The sequence below is a fragment of the Takifugu flavidus genome, chromosome 8 (assembly GCF_003711565.1).
Source record: "Takifugu flavidus isolate HTHZ2018 chromosome 8, ASM371156v2, whole genome shotgun sequence".
NCBI classification, from domain to species: domain Eukaryota; kingdom Metazoa; phylum Chordata; class Actinopteri; order Tetraodontiformes; family Tetraodontidae; genus Takifugu; species Takifugu flavidus.
This window is the reverse complement of record NC_079527.1, coordinates 6,775,231-6,794,017: the sequence shown is the minus strand read 5'-3', so window position 1 is coordinate 6,794,017 and position 18,787 is coordinate 6,775,231. Positions and strand designations below refer to the sequence as shown.

Sequence of the window (18,787 nt, the reverse complement as noted above, 5' to 3'; positions counted from 1 at the left end):
GGGATCCAGGTTTTGTCAGTCCGAAACATTATGTAACAGTGGCAGAGATGCATTTGGGGGCAAAAGAAACAAAGAGCTAAACCTAGAGGATATAGCAAATATTCAGTCCTCAGAAATACCTTTTTAAAGACCTTACATGTGGCAGACCTTTCCTAATCAACCATGAGCCTGGCCCTTGTATTTCAGCTGGCATTTTATGATAGAAAAAGTGGTTCATGAATAGCCATCTCGTTATTTCCTTCATTCACACGTAGAGTTTCACTGAGTTCTCTTTGAAAAGCTTCATCCGGTCGTAAAAACCTAATGTGTAGTTCTAGAACGCTGACGACGTCTGATGAAAACAGTGAGCGGGAGGACGCGCGGGTGAATCATCCGCTCTGGCCCTCTTGACATGTTGTGGCAGAAGGTTAGAAACGCAGAGCTCGTTATCTTATCGTGCGGAGGTGTATCGCTGTTTATTTGATGAATTCCATCCAAGCACGCTGGCTTTTCCACAGGAGTTTTAGTTACCTGTTTTTTTAACCTCTCGCACATTTTTGCACAGTCTTCCAGTGAAGCGGAGCGTTATATTCCCAGTTTTTCACAGCCTGCTTCCTCTCTTCAGTTCAGACAAACAAGTCATTAGGTAGAAACTGCTAACTTGTCTTTTTGCGCCCTGTTTCGGAAGGAATTATCCTGCAGGTGCGAGCCGTCTGAAGAAAAGGCCATCTATTGTCTTCTGTTGTTTACACCACAAGGTTTGTAAGGGAGAGTGCATGTGGGAGAGTGAGCGTATTGAAGCCGGTGCGCAGATTGTACAAGACGGGGCAGGTTTCACCCTGCGGTGTGAAACTGTCTGAGGCCTTTGAAGAGAAACGTCCGCGAGATCATGCTGGTTTGCTAAACATGAAAAAGTGGAAGTCATCACAACTCAGTCGCGGACGGCATCTGAGTCTCGCTACCCTCGCGGTCTTTAATGAAAGGTCCAAGGTAGTTTTCTCTGTCAACTGGACTGGGTTTCTTCTCTTGAAGACGTTTCGCCTTCTATCCAGAAGGCTTCTTCAGTTCTGAAATCGCTGGGAGAGAGCTTGAAAATATATAGCCCCTGTGGACCATTTGCATGCTAATGATCCGGGTGGTCACCTGAGAGTCGTTAGCAGGGTCGTTGGTCGGGTCGTTCACCTAGTTTCTGTTGAGGTGTCTCCCCTTTGTCTGCTGGGTCACATGGTGATGAGTCACTGGGTCTCCTGGAATGGTGTGAATGTTTGTTTTGCTGTTGGAAGGAGTGGAGGACTGCATTGTATGTGGGTGATAGGAAGTGCCTCAGGCCACCACCTCTGTTCAAGGATGGTTTCTCCAATTTAACATGGATAGCTTCCTTAACCCCCCTTTCAAACCAGCGGTCTTCTCTGGCCAGTATCCTTACTTGGCTGTCCTCGAAGGAGTGCCCACTCTCCTTTAAGTGTAAGTGGACTGCTGAATCCTGACCCGAAGAGGTGGCACGTCTGTGTTGTGCCATTCTTCTGTGGAGAGGTTGTTTGGTTTCCCCAATGTACAGTTCCTTGCATTCCTCCTGGCACTGTACAGCATAGACAACATTACTTTGTTTGGGTCTTGGTGTCTTGTCCTTTGGGTGTACTAACCTCTGTCTGAGAGTGTTGCTGGGTTTGAAATGAACCGGTATGTCGTGTTTCTGGAGGATCCTCCTAAACTTCTCCGAGACTCCAGACAGGTAGGGGATGGAAACGCTGCGACGTTTGTTTCTCTCCTCCTCTCCTTTGCTGAGGTCTCGCTTTCTTGAGGTCCTGGTGAAGGCCCAGTCTGGGTAGCCACATGTTTTGAGAGCTGTCTTAATGTGGTCCTGTTCCTTCTTTCTGCCTTGGGATGTGGTGGGTATTTCTCTGGCCCGGTGTTGGAGGGTTCTGATCACTCCCAACTTGTGTTCCAGTGGATGGTGAGAGTCAAACTGGAGGTACTGGTCAGTATGTGTAGGTTTTCTGTAGACTTCGATGGTGAGATTTCTGTCCTCAGTGATCTTGACCGCGCAGTCCAGAAAGGCCAGACTGTTTCCTTTTACATCTTCCCGGGTGAATTTTACATGTTCGTCTGTTTTGTTGAGGTGATCGGAGAAAGCTTCCAATTCTTGTGTTTGAATTTTGACCCAGGTGTCATCCACATACCTGAACCAGTGGCTTGGCGCAGTTCCTGTGAAGGATGTCAGGGCCTGGGATTCCACCTTCTCCATGTATAGGTTGGCAACTATAGGGGATACTGGTGAGCCCATGGCACAGCCATGTTTCTGCCTGTAGAAGCCTTCTCTGTACTGGAAATAAGTGGTGTTCAAACACAGGTCCAGCATGGTGCAGATTTGGGCCGGTGTTAAGGTGGTTCTTTCTGTAAGGTTCTTGTCCAATAGAAGGTGCTTGTGGATGGTGTCTATGGCGCTGGCGGTGGGGATGCACGTGAAGAGTGACGTGACATCATAAGATACCATAGTCTCTTCTGGAAGTAGTGTGAGTCCAACAACTTTTTGAGCAAAGTCTTGGGAGTTTTTGATGTGGTGTGGGGTCTTGCCAACCATGGGAGACAAGATGGAGGCCAAGTATTTGGAAATGTTGTAGGTTACAGAATTGATACTGCTTACTATGGGTCTGAGAGGGGTCCCTGGTTTGTGGATCTTGGGCAATCCATAAATGCAAGGGATGGTTTCTCCTGGATATAGACGGTAGTATTGTGGTCTGTCAATGGCTTTATCCTTTTCCAGCTTCTGTAGTTAATGAAAGGTGTGTGTTTGTGTGTGCAGAATGATGTCAAGAATACACACTTCACTGCGGGAGTCAGAATATTTTTGAGAAGTTTGGACTTTTTGGGTGGCCCTACCAACTTAAAATGGTGTGTTTGGGGGTAAAGACGTGGTTTTTAAGATTATGGTTAGAACTGGGTTTTGGTTAAGGTTATGGTTGAGGTTTGGCATTTGGTTAGGTGAAGAGCCTGCATAGGGACGGCAGTATGCCAGTCGAAGTCCTTACAAAGGTGGCTGCACAAACCTGTGTGTTTGCGTGCACGCGTGTGCGTAAGAGAATCAAAACATTCATACACCACTGGTGTTCAACATTAAAAATCACTAAGGAATGCATCGTCTGAAAAGCAACTTCTGGAATCTTCTGTTCCTTTATCAGCGCTGCTGCCTCATCACTGGGAATGTGTGGAGGTGTAAGACGGGGTCGTCATGCAGCGTTGGTGCTTGAAAGGATCAAACCAAGCGTGACCACTCGACTCCATGATGTCTTTCCCCATCTTACCGGCTGACTGGCACTCTTTGTCACATCATCTCTATGACTCCGCGCATGTTTCTGGTGTGACACGCGTTTGTTTTCTAAGCTGAAGGAGCCGTTATCGTGCTAGATTAGCCTCTGTTTCTACAAACAAAGGAAACAAAATTCCAGAAAATTTGAGCAAAATAGAGCTTCCTTCCAGCAGGTGTAAAAACTCATCTGAATTCTGCTGTGAACAGAACAATTGAACTCAGCTCTGGCTAAAAATGTGGGTTTTGGTTCACGTGCAAGTGGACCCTGGTGTGATTCACTTACACTGTGAATGCAAATGGACCAGAGGAAGTGATGCAGAGCTGCTGGTCCTGATGCGGTGGTTCCCATACATGCATTTATTTGTGGCAGCATTCATTTATTGCTTTCTGCTTCTGGCGCTAAGCATTATAATGGGACTGTCTGGGAATGTAGCTTGTTGCTCCAAATCCAGTGGTGGAATGTGTCGTAACACACCCTGTACACACCTGGTTTAATTTATCAGCACAGCTATTACCTATCACATTATATTAACCTGTCTCTACATTAATGTAGCTGAAGGTTTGACGTGTGCATATATATTACCTCACGCTGTTAGCCGTGTTAGCCAGCAAGCTAACCACTTACGACACGTTGAGCTGTGGTCGCCGGTTGGGTATGTGCCTCCCCACCACCCCCAGTGACTCGCTGCCACCTCACCGCCACAAATGGCTTCCATTCCTGTGGAAAACACTGTAATGGCAGATTCTTGTGAAAAACCAGTAATTTTCGAAAAGGCAAAGTTAGAACAGAAACCTGCAAACTGCATAAATTTTGTGTGTTTGTGGTAAATGAGCCAACTTTTCTGTTTTGCTCCTGCTCATAAAAGTCGTTATTATGCATAGTTTTCTGTTGTTCTCTTTGTGAGTCTGTGACAGTTAGATCCATACTTCAAGAATCCCAAAAGCTTCAATAAGCTGCTTTCTGTTCCCTTGTAGAAGTACGTTTGTTTCCCCGAAACAAGTTGATATGTAGCACGTATTGGTGGAGAAAGGGTGAGCTGCACATTGGAAGGTACAGTTAGGAATGTATGACGCAGCTTATGAGGTCACCCTGGGTTGAGGGTTTTGGGTAGTGTGTACTTCAGGGCCTTCACCTGCAGCGGCCCTCATAAACACTCGCTGACTGATGGTGAGAACCAGGAGAATGGTGAGAGGTCGAGTTACTCTACAACGCACACTGTGCTGCCTCGGGCATTCTGCCATTTTATAGGTTTGAAGAGTCATTTTATCTTGGAAAAAAAGCATCAGTATGACAGAACATTTTTCTCAACTTTTTTCTCATTACAGTAGACGGTTTCTCTGATGTACTATTGACCTTCTACATACACGTGTTATTGTAGTGTTTAAAGGCTGCATGTGTTTGCTTTTAACCTGTTACGCATGTGTGGGTAATCGTGCGTAGCTCCCGTCTCTTTACATAATACTGGAAGCACAGGTTTGATTTGGATGTTTGATGTACGGAAGCCAGTTGTTTGCATGAATACCAGATTCCATTACAACATTGTTAACTCCGACTGAAGCGGAGACGCTTGAAACATAAATAAACAGTAACTTTTCCTGACCTCAGCGCAGAGTTGTTTCGCAAGCTAAACTAGCTTAATCTGCTTACAAAGCCAATGGGTGGTTGAGCTTCTTTCCCTTTTGTTTGGAAGAGAATCCGGGACCTTTTTGGTACTTATGAGAAAAAAAAAATCAACCATAATTGCATCTCAGTTGAGACGGTTACTGAAATATCGATTTCTCTCATTTGCCTTATAGTCAAAGCCATTCTGCCGAACAATTGTTTTAGTCAATAATGCACCAATTATGTGTCATCTGCAGAATGGAACGGTGACCAAAAGAGTATTGCTGACTTCATAATTAACTGGCGATAGACTCTTTCCTCTCTGTAGGTATATTTTTCCAATTACAAGCTAAACTGGTTTAATATTGGTTCTGTCGGTGCTAAACCAGCTAAAGCAGACGCTGTCACACGTGTGGTCGGTAGCATGTGAGCGCACGTGTGCGAGGAGTCCAGCAGCAGAAGGATCACGAGCTCGGCTGTACGTCCTTTGCTACCTCGGCCGCGTTCGTGCTGAAACTCCCAATGCGCTGCGTCGAGGCTTTGAGGCTCGTGCGCAGAACACAAAGGGGAAGACTTTTGTTTGAAGAAGCGCTCCAGTAGATCTCAGTGAAGAGCAGCGGCCTGGGGGCTGACTCCCCGTCACTCCCTGCAGAATGCGGCGACATGTGGATGTCAGAAACCACCCTCGTCATTACTGTTATTATCTGCAGAGCTGGTGCGATGCTTTTCCTTTGTGAGCGCGTCCGTGTGTGTCTGCTCGCGTCTTCATATAGCTTCGCTTATAGCTACAACCTGTATTGTGCTGGGGCACAGAATACAGGCATGAATGGGACTTGACCTCAGCTGCTTCGGGGAAACATCAACACTGCATATTTAGGTGTGTCCTTTTTTTGTCCTTTCGCCGGTGACGCTCGTCAATAATCGCACAATCGCTGTATTCGCATATGTTTCAGTTTTGAAGTCGTGGAATCTCAAGTGTGCCGAATTTGTCAGGAATGTTTAATTGCTACATGTGTTTGGACTTGAGAAGCAGAAGAGCAGTAATTAAGAGGACACACCACAGGTGAATACTGCTGGGAAGGAAATGTGTCACGGCAAAGGTGAAGGGAAGGGCTGCTGCGGCGCCGAGCAGTCATGTGACCAGAGTTCGACCTCCCTCCAGGAGCCGTTTGGTTTGCATTAATCTTGTGCACACAGACCCACGTCAAGGCCTCGTTTTGCCTCTGAGGGTTTTGTTCTGTGTTTACAGACGGCAAGAAGCCTTTTAGATGCAGCAGAACTGTGGCGGCTTGAAGCTAAATGATCTGAATCAGTCAGCGAATTTGAACGGAAACATATCCAGCATAACTTGAAGGAAACAACAACACAGCGGCGGAATCAAATCAATGTCGGACTTCATTTCTACTTGCTTTTTCATGCAGATTAATTAACATATTTGTCTCCGGCTTTCCTTTTAAAACCAGAAGGCAGCCATTTCAGCGAACAGCATCATAGTTTGGGGGATATTTCGCTGCCTAATTTCACGCGCCAGCGTTTGGCGGTGAATGTCAACCTGTTTTCCTGCCGGGTTCAACGACCCCGCAGGATGGCGTGAACGCCGCTCGGCCCATTTTCTGCTGCGAGCTCATTTCCAATGCGCTCAGAAAAAATATTTTTGCGATATTTTTGCACTTTATCTGAAAAGTAAGGTCAGGGGCAGTGATACGAATTCTTTCTTTATTCCTCCCAATACAAACCAGGCCTTTTTAAAGAATTACGACTCGACAACATCGGGGGAGCCTGCATGAAAGATACATTCAGGCTGTTTGAATGGATTTTGGAGGCGCGCAGATTGAACCGGGCGATAACGTATCATCTCCCGATGGGAAATGCTGGCAGGTGCACCTTGACAGCAACAATCCAGGTGCCTGTCGACCAGATCATGTCTATTTCGGGCCCCCTCGCTCGCCTCGGTGCATGAAGACCCTGGAGCACTGCGCTCCCACAAAAGCGCGCCTATCCTCCCTCTGCTTTTCAAGGGAGACACACTGCGTTAAAATCACCGAGAGTGTGAATGGGCCTGCAAGGTTGTTTTTTTTTTTGAGAAATGAGAATGGTGAGATCCAGGGCAAAAAGGATGAAGGGGGCAGAGACATGTCCACGCTTCCTCTCCGGCCATTCTGCACTGCTCAGCGGGCTACCCCCCCTCCCCCCCGCCGTGCAGTCATTGTCGCAGGCTTAGAAGAGCAGAGAGGCTTCGGTGACATATGTCACTTTTCAGAGCGCTCCTTGGACTGCGTGGGTGGAGGGGAGGGGCCAGGGGGCGTTCCCGTACACCAGGAGAGGAGCGGCGTGTGGTGGATAGCTAAGAACGTGTTAGAGATGTTTGTGTCAGAGAGAGCTGTCGGCCTGGTTCCTCAATGGTTTCTTGTCCTGCACTTTTCTTTCTGTGGGCTTGTTTTGCAGCTGCCTCGGACCTCTTTCAGAGGTGGATCTGAAAAAACAGTGAGTACAAGCTGATATTAGTCCCAAGTGAGGGTTTGCAGCTGCTTTTTGATTGTGGACAGCAGGCGTGCACAAGTTAAAGAACTGCTTTTGAGTTTTGAGGGAAGAGAGGGGGTGATTGTGTACTATACAGCATATGTTGGCAGGGATTAGTCAAGTCGTAGTCACTATCGGTTGAAGAAACATAATCCCCACAGATTTGCGGCTATGATCTGCCATGCACTCGGCTAATAGATCATTTTCTCCTAAATCAAATGCTCTGTTTTGTGTTGACACCTGGACACCACCTCAAGGGTTTTCCCTTGAACGTGTCAGCAGTGTTTGACTTGTCCAAGGTTTGCCGGGCTCTCCGTGCACACGAGGCTTTGCAGTTTCCCTAATAAGGGTTCTTGGGGTTTACAACAGGCAGGGGGATTTGCAGCACAGGAAACCGACCCGTTTGGTCGGCGCTGTGTGGTCAGGATCAACACAGAGCAGGAAGAAATCTAAGAAGTCTTATTTCAGAGGGTTCTTCCATAGCAGGGATGCACTCTCTCAGCAGAGAGTCCGCTTGTGCCTGCACAAACCTGTTGCTGATGCTTGTGCATCTGTTCATAATAGCATTAGCTTCATGACAGGGGTTTCCTGCTATTTTACTTCAAAACATTTCACCAGCTTTGTTCCCCCTTTAATCTGGCTAATCACCAGGCTTTATTGCAAGTAGCACGCGACCCCGGATCGCTTCATTTCTTTAATTGATTCTGAAATCAAGCAGCTTATTCTGGCAGCGAGTCTACAACAATTTCCACATAACCCCTGTGATAAAGAAGAGACAACTCCTGCAGCTTTGTGTCCTCAGAAGAACTCAGTGTTAATCAGAGGACTGCACGAGTGCCCAAGCACCCCATCACCACTCTCCTGATAGCAGGATTAGCTGGAGGGTGAACCCATTTGGCATCACCGGTGCTGCTGCAGTCTGAGCACTGTGGGAACTAAGCTGTGAAACACTGGGGGGAGGAGGGGGGCTCAGACCAATTTATGGTGTGCCATCTTGGATCTCGCGATCATAGCGGAAGACAGGCTTTTGCCAGTTGGGTTTACTATAAGAGCCCCCCCCAGCCAGGATTACAGTGTGGACTGTAATCTCCAGACAATCGCTCTGCTGCGGCGAGCTCACAACAAAGAGGGACATCTGACTTTAAATGGCTACATTTGTCAGTGGGGAGTTTCTTTTAATCACACACGTGCAAAGATTTCCAAATGAGCCTCGTTGAGTTACTCATTGAATTCCACGGAATTTTAAACAGTTTTTGTGCATTACTTAGTACGGTAAATCCTATAGGGCTCAGACTATCTCTGATGTTTTAATTTAGAGCTAAATGTCTGTTAATTAACCCCCCCCCCTTTCTCCTTCCAGATCATCAGTGCTCTGTAAGTTCCCAGTGAAGGCATCGTTCTACACATTCATGTACTCATCTCTCCTGTCCAACCAGAGGGCAGCGATGAGGTTGCAGCTCCTTCTCCTTCTGGCCTTGAGTCCCGGGTCAACAGGCCTTGATATCCCTCTGGAAGGTGAGTGCATCATAAGTGAGTGGCCCTCATCTTTCTTAAATGGAAAAAGTCTGGGACAGTCAGGACACGGCTGCCCAACGAAGCTGAGCAATCAGGACGAAAGTGTCTTGCTTGACGTCCAGACATCCTTTGTGCGGCATCACTGCAGTACTTCGTCTCTCTGAACCCTGAGTCCCCTCCTAGGTGAAAGCCCATCTGGGCTGAAGGTTCAAACTGCTTTCTAACAATACCACCATGTCAGTAGCCCCATCCAAACTGAGAGAATCTGCAGGGAGGCGCATAAGGAGATCCCCTTAAGTGTACAAAGCTTGTGTCATCAAACCCAAGGAGACAGGAGGCTTTAACTGCTGCCAAAGCTGCTTCACATAAGTGCTGAGTCTGAGTCCCCATGTCATTATATTAGCTTTTCTTTACTGCGTTTGCAGGGTAAAATTCCATTTTTGCTTCGTCATTCTGAGATATTGAGTGCAAACCGATGGGGAAGGATGTGTATTTTATTTATTAACCACAACAAAATGTGGTCAGGAACTTTTCCAACTGCTCTGTAGGTACCTCAACTAATGTCTCTTAAAGTTTTCAGCAACATGGAAATGTTTTGTTTATATGTGGAATTAACGGCTCAGAGTAACATCATATTTTAGCTGTCGGCTTTACTTTAGTCCAAATGTTTGCAGCCTTTTTGAAATTATGGCTAACAGATGGGAATTTAAAGTAAACTGTTTAGCTTTAAAGTGTAGTTGTGGTAACTTTGTTTAGCCTGCAGTGCTATTTTAGCTCGCTGTCTATTGCTTATTTATCTACTGTAGATTGCATACTGCTGCCAGGGAACTTCACCTGACCGGAAAGGTCACGGAGGTAGAACGGACATTACGTCTACGTTAAATTTAGCACTCCTGTGATGGTTCTGCATGGATGTGTCTTTATTTTATAGTGGAGCAGCTTCCGACCATAACGTCTTACTCTTCTGGTCCAATCATCGTGCTTCCTTTTGACAAGACTGTAAAGATCCAGTGTGAAGCCAGGGGAAACCCACCCCCAGAGTAGGTCACCTCACTAGAACTCAACAAAGATAGCCAAAATTAATACATTCCTTATAAAAGAGGGCAACCGGTGGAAACCTGTGTATGTTGCACTTTGCTCCGTCAGGTACAGATGGACAAAGGATGGCGAAGGTTTTGTCCCTCCGCGTGCCTCAACAACGAAAACGCAACACACAGATGGCAGTTTTGAGCTTCACAACAAGCAGTTCATCCAGTTTCAGGGGGTGTACCGATGCTACGCCTTTAACAAGCTGGGGACGGCCATGACCGAGGACATCCAGCTCATAGTTCCCAGTAAGGAATCTTCCTCTGTTGTGTTGAAATATTTATATCTGCTGTAGATGTTATTTCCAAGAACTTCACAATGCCATTTTTGGCTTGCTTTCTGTTTTTGATTAGCTGCCCCCAGTTTTCCGAAGGTGGGAGTACCCCCCATTGTTGTTGACGAGGGCGACCCAATCACGTTACACTGCAATCCTCCAAAAGGGGCAGTCCCACGGCAGCTCTTTTGGATGTCCCTTGGTAAGATTTGGAAGTACTGTGTAGCTTTGTAATGGTTCTGGTTCTAAGTTCTGTTGGTCTCCCCTCTAAAGTGGACTCTATGGGCCCGAGTTACTAAGATGTCTGATAAGGAGCGCAAAAACTGAATGCTCGTGGGTAAAATGTGTACGCTTCGTGGCGGGGGATCTACTGAGTGAAGCCCTATTCAAGCGAGGAGGATTTCCCACCGTGGCAACTGTAGAGGAAAATGGCAAATGATGTTCAATTCCAGTGGGTTGGAAGTGTCTGCAGAGGAGACAAATAACACCCAAAGATCACCAAATCTAAGCATTGCAAAAAGAAATCTGATATGGAGCGACGCCTGTGCCACACTCAACGCCGTTGGGAAATCAGAGAGAACAGCGGAGGTAGTAAAACGACGGTAGCAAAACCCGAGGCGCCGCGCACAAAACAAACTCTCTTGACAACAAGTTGCTGGCAGAACAAAAACAAATAAATAAAAAAAACAGTCTGCAATGTTTCCTCCTGGCAAAAATTACAGCAGGCGTCGGGCCCAAAGCGATTTGCACCAGCCTTTCCAGCGTACTATATTTGGACGCAGTCACAATCGCCGCAAAAGCTTCCAGCTTTAGTAAATCATACTGCGTGTGCTAATGTTTCTTATTTGCATTTCCTCCTTCCATTATTTTGCTGACTCGGGCAGAAAAGCCCTATATTCCATATTCAATAACAGTGCCGCTGTGCTCACTGCTAAGATGCCGTCCCCAGTGCAAACTGTCAGCTTTCACTTTTTAACTGGTGATGTTGTATTTGCACATGTGCAGACCTCCTGTAAATCAGACCCTAAATGTTTAAGCTACATTAATATGTCAATGGTGTATAGAAATCAGATAAATGAGAAGGCCTCATAGGAGATCTGGTGATATTCTTGGGTGGATCTGGACGATGAAATCTTAATTTAAGGCAACTATGCGGGAGGGTTATGTGTTTGAGTTCCTTCTCGCTGTAGCTATTTGACACTATAAAACAAGGGTGTAAGGTCGTGATTGACAGCTGAGCTGAGCACCTGCTCGCCTCTTGACTGAAGGGCGCACGGGTGAGAACTCAATAACGTGCCACCAAGAGTTCTTTTCTTTATTATTTTATGGCTCATTTCTTTATAAAAGCTAGGCCCAAAAAAAAAAAAATTCCATATTTACCAAAGTGAGCATTCTCAGGCTGCCTCTCAGCTCATAAATCTTATTGTTTCTGGCTGTATCTGGTATTTCATTTGTAATTACTTTTATGCATGGCCTTTCCCTTCATCCCTAATGTGCAAAATTTCCGAGTGAAAACATTAAAAGGAAATCAAACACAGGTCAATCAGGTCGTTCTCAGAGGTCTCACAATGAGAGTCGAGGTGATATTCGTGGTTTCTAATTACAACGCTCAATGCCTCTCCTCCTGCGTGGTCGTCTATTTGCTGCACAAAGTGGGTGTGAATGATTGAAGAGATTCCGGCGAGTGTTTAAAACAGGACACAGAGTTTTGGATGCCAGCAGACATCTAGTCTGAAGCATGCTGACACCTTCGCTCTTTACAAGCGAGAGGTTGCTCCAGCGTCGCGTCCACATCACCACGCTAGCACTTTGCTCGCTTATTGGAGCTATAGGGCAGTGAAGTGTGAAGGACTAAGTGTGTCACACCTTCCCGGCATTTCTCACAGCCCCATCGAAGCAGCGGGTGACAACGTGCGCTGCGGTAAAGACAGCACGCTCCGGATGTCCCCATCCTCCACTGAGCATCAGCAAAGTTCGCAGCGACGGGAGAAAATACACTCCGGAGGCCCTTGAGTTTACCTCACATGCTGTCAGGAAGTGATTTACTGTGAATATCACCTGCTCTGAAGTGTTTCCAGGATGTGGGCAGGGGTTATTTGTCCAGCCTCTTGAGAGATTCTCATCCACTCCCAACCAACTGTGATTTATTTGAAGCCCCGGACCGACCCATAATTCTTGTTTTCAGCTTCCTGTCCTGTCAGAAAGAGACTGTTAAAGGCTTGACTGTGGAGGAGGATGTGTGTTCGGAGGCTCACACTCAGGCGCCTCTCACATGGTTTGATAGAAAAGTGCTTATTTAGAATGGGATTTTAATAGGTGAGTATTCAGAAGGTTGTTTATCGGTTATTTAAACTGGTGTTTTTGCAGCAGTGTCAGTCTTATTTTCTCAGAAGAGGAGAAAAATTGACCCAAATTTCAACCCGTTCTTTTCTCAACACCCTGAGCGAAAATATCCAGCGACTTGTCGACTTCTGGCTCCTTCTTAAAGGAGGCTCTTAAGCCTTCAGAATGAGCTGACCAAGGAGCGCCAGGGATCACTGACCCGTGGCTTGAATTATGGCTCCACATAAACCAGATGTGCAGCCACAGATATCTCCTCAGCTTGGGCCTCTATTTGTTTCCAGATCTCCAGCTCATCCAGCAGGACGAGAGGGTTTCCATGGGCACCGACGGCAACCTGTATTTCGCTCACGCCTTGAAGAACGACACCCGCCAGGATTACTGCTGCAACGCCAAATTCCCCAAACTACGCACCATGGTCCAGAAGATCGGCATGGCCATCTCAGTCAGGAGCTGTAGGTTTAAAAAACACCGTGCACAGTTTTAACGAAAACAGGGCCAGACGTGACACTGAGCTCTTGCGTTTATCGTCAAATAGGCAACTAATCCCTGATGAGATCAAATCTTGATTATTTTTTTAAAGAATTAGTTTGAATGTATTTACATTTATTGATTGCTCTGCATACCAGCAGGCCTGTCTGGTCATGTTCACGTTTGCACCTCTGCTGGGAGGCCAGAAGGTTTAGACTGTCCCTCCATGTATATTGTGATGTATAAGTGTTTAGTTATGGTGGGATGGGTGACTGAATCTGATGGTACAGAAGCGACAGACATTTGCACATCAACATTGTGAAAGTTTAAAGGCCTTTGTCTTTATTCAGACATGCAGTGGAGTCGCTCTTCTCTGGAAATATGCTGGAAACAGGATTATCCTGTTGAAGGCCACAAGCTGAAACGTGTTGTCATGTTCAGCGCCGTGTTCTTTGCTGGGGTTATTACCCCACCACTTTCAGATATTGTGACCATTGTTCTCCTCCCAGTACCTGAAGCCCCCCCAATGAGGATGCCCAGCATGCTGCTGCCCCCTGGTGTTCAGACAGAGAAGGTGGTGTTGAAAGGAGAGCGTCTGCAGCTGGAGTGTATACCTGGGGGATAGTATGTATAAGCCTTGCGTCTTTAACCTAGAGATTATTGTGTTGTTTGTCTGGTGATAGGATTGACCATGTTTCTTTTTGTAGTCCCATTCCCAAAATAAAGTGGATGAAAATGGGAGAGAAGCTGTCCTCCAGGACACAATTTGACAACTTTGGGAAGCTTTTGCTCCTGTCCGACACAGAGGAGAATGATGGAGGGAAGTACATGTGTAAAGCCCAAAACGCAGCCGGAGAAGCAGTTCACTACTTCGACGTGATCGTGGAAGGTGCGTTTGAATCGTGCACCTACGTGCGGGTGCCATTGTTTTCCTCTCAAAGGGTCGCTTTTCTGACTCTTTGTCTCACAGAGCAGCCAAAGTGGCTGACGGAGCCTCCTCGGGACCAGCTGACCGTGATCGGGTCCGATGTTCACATCAAGTGTTCGGTCAGTGGAAAACCGCCACCAGACATAACATGGAGGAAAAATGGAGAACCGTTTACAGGTGAGTAGGAATTAGTCCACCTGCAGTTTGGCATGTGGCACCGCTTGGCCAGACGACTGTGCACGTACAACTGCACCATCATTCACACACAGCCTCAAAATGAAAGCGACAGTATGTGTTATAGAAGAGACGGCGTTCCGAACGATTTAATGACGAGTTAATAACACGACAAACAAAACTTTACATTCACATGCTTTATGAATATATTCAATAAAGACATTTTTGAACCGTTAGCTTAGACCTCATTAAGGGCTTTATGTACTAGGGTTACTGTAGAAACGTGAAGTTTTATTTTAATGCTGCTGGGCTGCTGCAGTTTAGAGACAGACTGACAGCTAATTAGCATGATATTATGGTGTCTAATCAAGGATATACTGACAATATAAATTAGAATAATATCCACAAGGCCTAATTTGGTTGCATATGCAATGATGTTTGTAGAAAATTTGTCAAAAGAGCTTTTTTTCCCAGCTTTATAATTAAAAATCCATCAAGTTTCTATTAATTCTGCCTACATAGTACTTTAAAATGTACAAAGAGCACAATAACTGTCATAAAAGTAATTAATTGGACGTCAAAAATACTGTATACTGAGTATTGTGTGTTGCAATGGAAACATTAGATAACTGAAGGGTATTTTATGCTAGCGTGGTGTTATTTGTGTCTCCTACGGTTGGGCCAGTGTGTCAGATTGCACCTGCATTTGAAAAAGAAGGATGTTTGACAAGTGTTTGTGAGCAGCGAACAGGGTGTCATTAAGCAGGACTGTAGGATTGGTGGCTCCTCCATGAGGCCGGTCTGTCTGTACGCCAGCACCAGTTATTATTAGTCACCGTGCCGGGCCTGGAAAGTCCCAGTGTGGTTGTTCTCCAACAGCACTCCTGTAGAATGGTAGTGATGTAGGTGTGTGCGTGTGTGTTGACAGATGACCCACAGAACAACAGGCGGGTGCTGGATGACACCGTGGTGCTTCATAATGCCGGACCGGAGGACACGGCTGTCTACCAGTGTGACGCCTCCAACAGTCACGGCAGTCTTCTGGCCAACATTAACATCATGGTCATGAGTGAGTTCCACTGAAGCTCTCGGGTCACACGGTGGCCTCTGAGGACAGTTATTGGCTTATAAACACAGAGGGCGCCGTAGTCTTCATGACTCGCCATCCTGAAATAGGTTTGGACTACTGACGACAGACAAAACTCCACCTAAATTTAGATAAATATCCCAGATTTCGCAGTTGTGTGATCTAATTTTACTAGTGAGAATAGTAGATGATGCCCACATTTTCTGCCACCGACCATCTGTTCCACAACTTTCATTTCGCATGAACAAGGGAGTGGATTTCCTGCTCAACCCACGGTATTATTATTCCTCTTCTCCTTAAAGGGACCTGGCCTGCCAGGAAGCATTTTTCTGATCGCCCTTTGGAGGAAAGAGATCTGACATCCGCTCTGTCCTCTCCTGGAACTACAGTAGCTCCAGCACCATTACACCCACGGTCAAAAATCCCAGGCATTCGCTTCCATCAGGGATCTAACAATAGCATTTCAGTCCCCTCAGCGCCCTCATACGTTGCTGTCTTGGTAAACAGCTCATGTCTCACCTGCTCGTCATTTCCCATCCACTATATCATTAATGCATATGTACATTTTTCCTAGTGCAGCATTGAAAATGTGACTCCTTTTGGTGCCGCTGTGCAGGTGATAGCCAGGGGTCACTGTTAGACAATATTTCAAGTATCTGCGCATCGATTTTGTTTCAACCACGACCCCAAACTCAGAGTGGAGGAAGATGAACTCGGTCTCAGTCAGTCTGAAAATCCGCGGCCCCTTTCCTCCGTCTCCCACTCTTTGGAGCCTTGTAACGCACATCAGATCTGCGCCTGTTACCTGCGAAAAAGCTTTTAGGGATGACCACATTTAAGCGGATGTATTGCCCCTCTGTCCCCCCAGACATGGCTCCTCGGATACTGACCAGGGACTCTCAGGAGTATCCAGTGGTACAAGGAGCGGACGTCGTCATGAACTGCAGCGTGTTCGGCTCACCACCACCCACCGTTTCCTGGTAAATGTTGACCTAATGGCACTTTTTCATGTTCGTTTTACCTGATGGCTGTGAACAGCAGTGCGGAGGCACACGTGCCTGCTCTGCGTAATGAGGTAATCCTCTTCACGACACGATAATCGGCTCATTAAAGATATTAAATTAAATCCTTAACACTCCTAATGCAGCTATAGCTGCAGAGAGGTAATGTGAGCTGAGTGAAGAGACCTGGAGAACACTCAGAATGTTTACAAGGTTGTCTGGATTTGCTGGACTATCCACAAATCTGTGGGCGGCACTGTGGTGCACTGGTTAGCGCTGTCGGGGTCGAATCCCCTGGAGAACGTTCTCCTTGTATTCCAGCTTCCCCCTACTTTCCAGTGACATGTGTTTGGGGAATAGGTGAATTGCTGTTTGTGTATGTTGTAACTGGGGGGGGGGGGGGCACACACACACACATTCTGCCGCTTCAGCAATGTTGTAGCCATCAATGTCGACGTGATGTTTATTCATGATAATCTCTCATTGACGGGGGAAGTATCAGAGTGCAAATGTGGCGTAAGACAGGTAGTAAAAGTATAAGTAAGTAAAAGTAAGTTTTTTAAATTAATTAAAATAAAGTTTTAGATCCAATAAATGTTATCAAATTTTAAATCTATTGAATGATTTAGGGAGACATTAACCTGCAGTCACAGCAATTTAATCGGGGAAACTTTGGGCTGTCTCGCGGGTTTTACACGACATTTTCTCTCTCAGGTCCAGAGGCGCGACCCAAGAAACCATCGAGGGGGGGCGGTTTAACGCCCTGCAGAACGGATCCTTGCAGATCATCGGCGTAGAAAAGGAGGACGGCGGGAAATATGTGTGTGTTGCCTTAAACGCAGAGGGCAAATCAGCTGTCAGCGCCATGCTGGAGGTCAAAGGTACCTTAGCATCGTGCACCTCGGCGCTACTGGCATTCTGTGATGGGCCTAAAGTGATGGCGCGCGACTGTTTCTGTCCGCTCCCTTGAATTGTGCTATCATTTATTACTGGATACACGAGGAAGTACGAGGAGTATTAGCTTTTATTCTGTCAATAATAAATGCATGATCGACGTTTCATCTTTAGACCCCACCAGGATCATTTCCAGACCTCAGGATGCTGAGGTCGTCAGCGGGACCACAGCCCAGCTAAATTGTCTGGCAGAGTACGATAAAAGCCTGCAGGACTCCTTTGAGCTGGTGTGGAGGAAAGACGGGGAAGATATCCCACTTGCAGTCCAAGAAAACTCCAGGTTGGTTGGCTGGTTCCTGCGGAGGCGAGAGCGTGTTTGTCTTTGTTCTGTTTATTTATCTCTGCGCTCTGGGTCAGTTCAGTCCGGAGTCTTTTGAATATTTGATGGAAATACAGAGGTGAAAGAGAAAAAATACACATCTTCTTTCTTTATTCCATCACTATTTCAGGCACGGCGTGGACGGTGCTGTGCTGCAGATCATTAATGTAGACCTGAGTGACAACGGACTCTACACGTGCGTCGCCAGAACCAGTCTGGACGAGGAGAACGCCACCGCCCTCCTCACCGTGCTGGGTGAGACCGGTTTGCATGTAATATAGAACCCAGCGTCAGGAAATGCGACCAAGGTTGGGTTCTCAGCTGCTATGTTCCATGTGTGCTGCAGATGTTCCCGATGCCCCCCTGAAATTAGAAATATCTGAAATCAGGAGTCCGAGGAACATCAGCCTGTCGTGGGTCCCGGGGAGCGATCACAACAGCTCGGTTACAGGTAACCTGGAGGTGTTGGGGGTGTTGCTATGAACGCTGCCGTTTGCTTTAAGAGCTCCACGGTTAGTTCACAGTAGTCATTGAGGAACGATGCTGCCGTGAAGAGTGTCTTTGTGAGTTTATTAGATCTTTTGGTCCAAGCAGGCCCAGAAAGCAGCCTGCATGGCTGAGCGAATTTAATGGAACGGATTCAGACTCTATCGCTCCACTAGGGAAGTCAATGGGGGTGTAATAGGAGACTGATAACAGTCATGATTCAGGAGAATGGCACTCAAAACTGGGAATTTCGATCCAGCCATTTCTGTCGGGAGGCTGCTGTGTTGAAGCGGGCTGAAAAAGTGTCACCTAAAGCTGATTTAGGATGTTCTTTTGATGCCAAGATAATTCAGTTATTGCACATCACTCGTGTCTGTGCTGCTAAAGGGAGAGATAAGAGATCCTTCTGCTGTGATCATGGAGAGTGGGAACTCGCCCCCCCCCCCCCCCACAAAGCTGTTTAAAAGGCAATGGTACAAATAGCTGTGAAGTGGCGAGCATCTTGGCGCTGAAGCCTCATTTAGGCAGCTCAAAGGGGCTCGCTTATTTTTGGAACTTAGTGATAAAGAATTTATGAAAACCGATCATTGTATCATCTTGAAGTGTTTAGCAGCTTTGATATGCGAAATCTGTGATCCGGAAGAAGAGTCGACAAGCTGGGAGTGGATTCTGAAATGTGTAAGCCTTTAATTCCTTTAATTCAATAGTTGCGGAGCTGCAGACCTGTCAGCTGTGAGGTTATT

At 46.5% G+C, this 18,787-nt stretch overlaps 1 protein-coding gene across 17 annotated transcripts in view; it reads left to right on the top strand.

Annotated features, from left to right (window-relative positions):
* The window catches only part of LOC130530010 (neural cell adhesion molecule L1-like protein), a 39,087-nt gene that overhangs the window by 6,043 nt on the left and 14,257 nt on the right, over nt 1-18,787 (top strand). For 11 of the 17 annotated variants that reach the window (XM_057040815.1, XM_057040814.1, XM_057040806.1 and 8 more), the window contains exons 2-15: nt 8,770-8,924; nt 9,856-9,964; nt 10,071-10,258; nt 10,364-10,486; nt 12,909-13,079; nt 13,605-13,719; nt 13,803-13,984; nt 14,066-14,200; nt 15,126-15,266; nt 16,153-16,264; nt 17,000-17,166; nt 17,354-17,519; nt 17,689-17,813; nt 17,905-18,009. In XM_057040815.1, coding sequence (XP_056896795.1) covers nt 8,770-8,924; nt 9,856-9,964; nt 10,071-10,258; nt 10,364-10,486; nt 12,909-13,079; nt 13,605-13,719; nt 13,803-13,984; nt 14,066-14,200; nt 15,126-15,266; nt 16,153-16,264; nt 17,000-17,166; nt 17,354-17,519; nt 17,689-17,813; nt 17,905-18,009 — 1,994 coding nt within the window. Of the gene's footprint in view, nt 1-596; nt 738-7,213; nt 7,374-8,769; nt 8,925-9,855; nt 9,965-10,070; nt 10,259-10,363; nt 10,487-12,908; nt 13,080-13,604; nt 13,720-13,802; nt 13,985-14,065; nt 14,201-15,125; nt 15,267-16,152; nt 16,265-16,999; nt 17,167-17,353; nt 17,520-17,688; nt 17,814-17,904; nt 18,010-18,787 lie in introns of those variants that run through there. The other 6 variants (XM_057040807.1, XM_057040802.1, XM_057040816.1 and 3 more) reach the window with 5 other exon arrangements.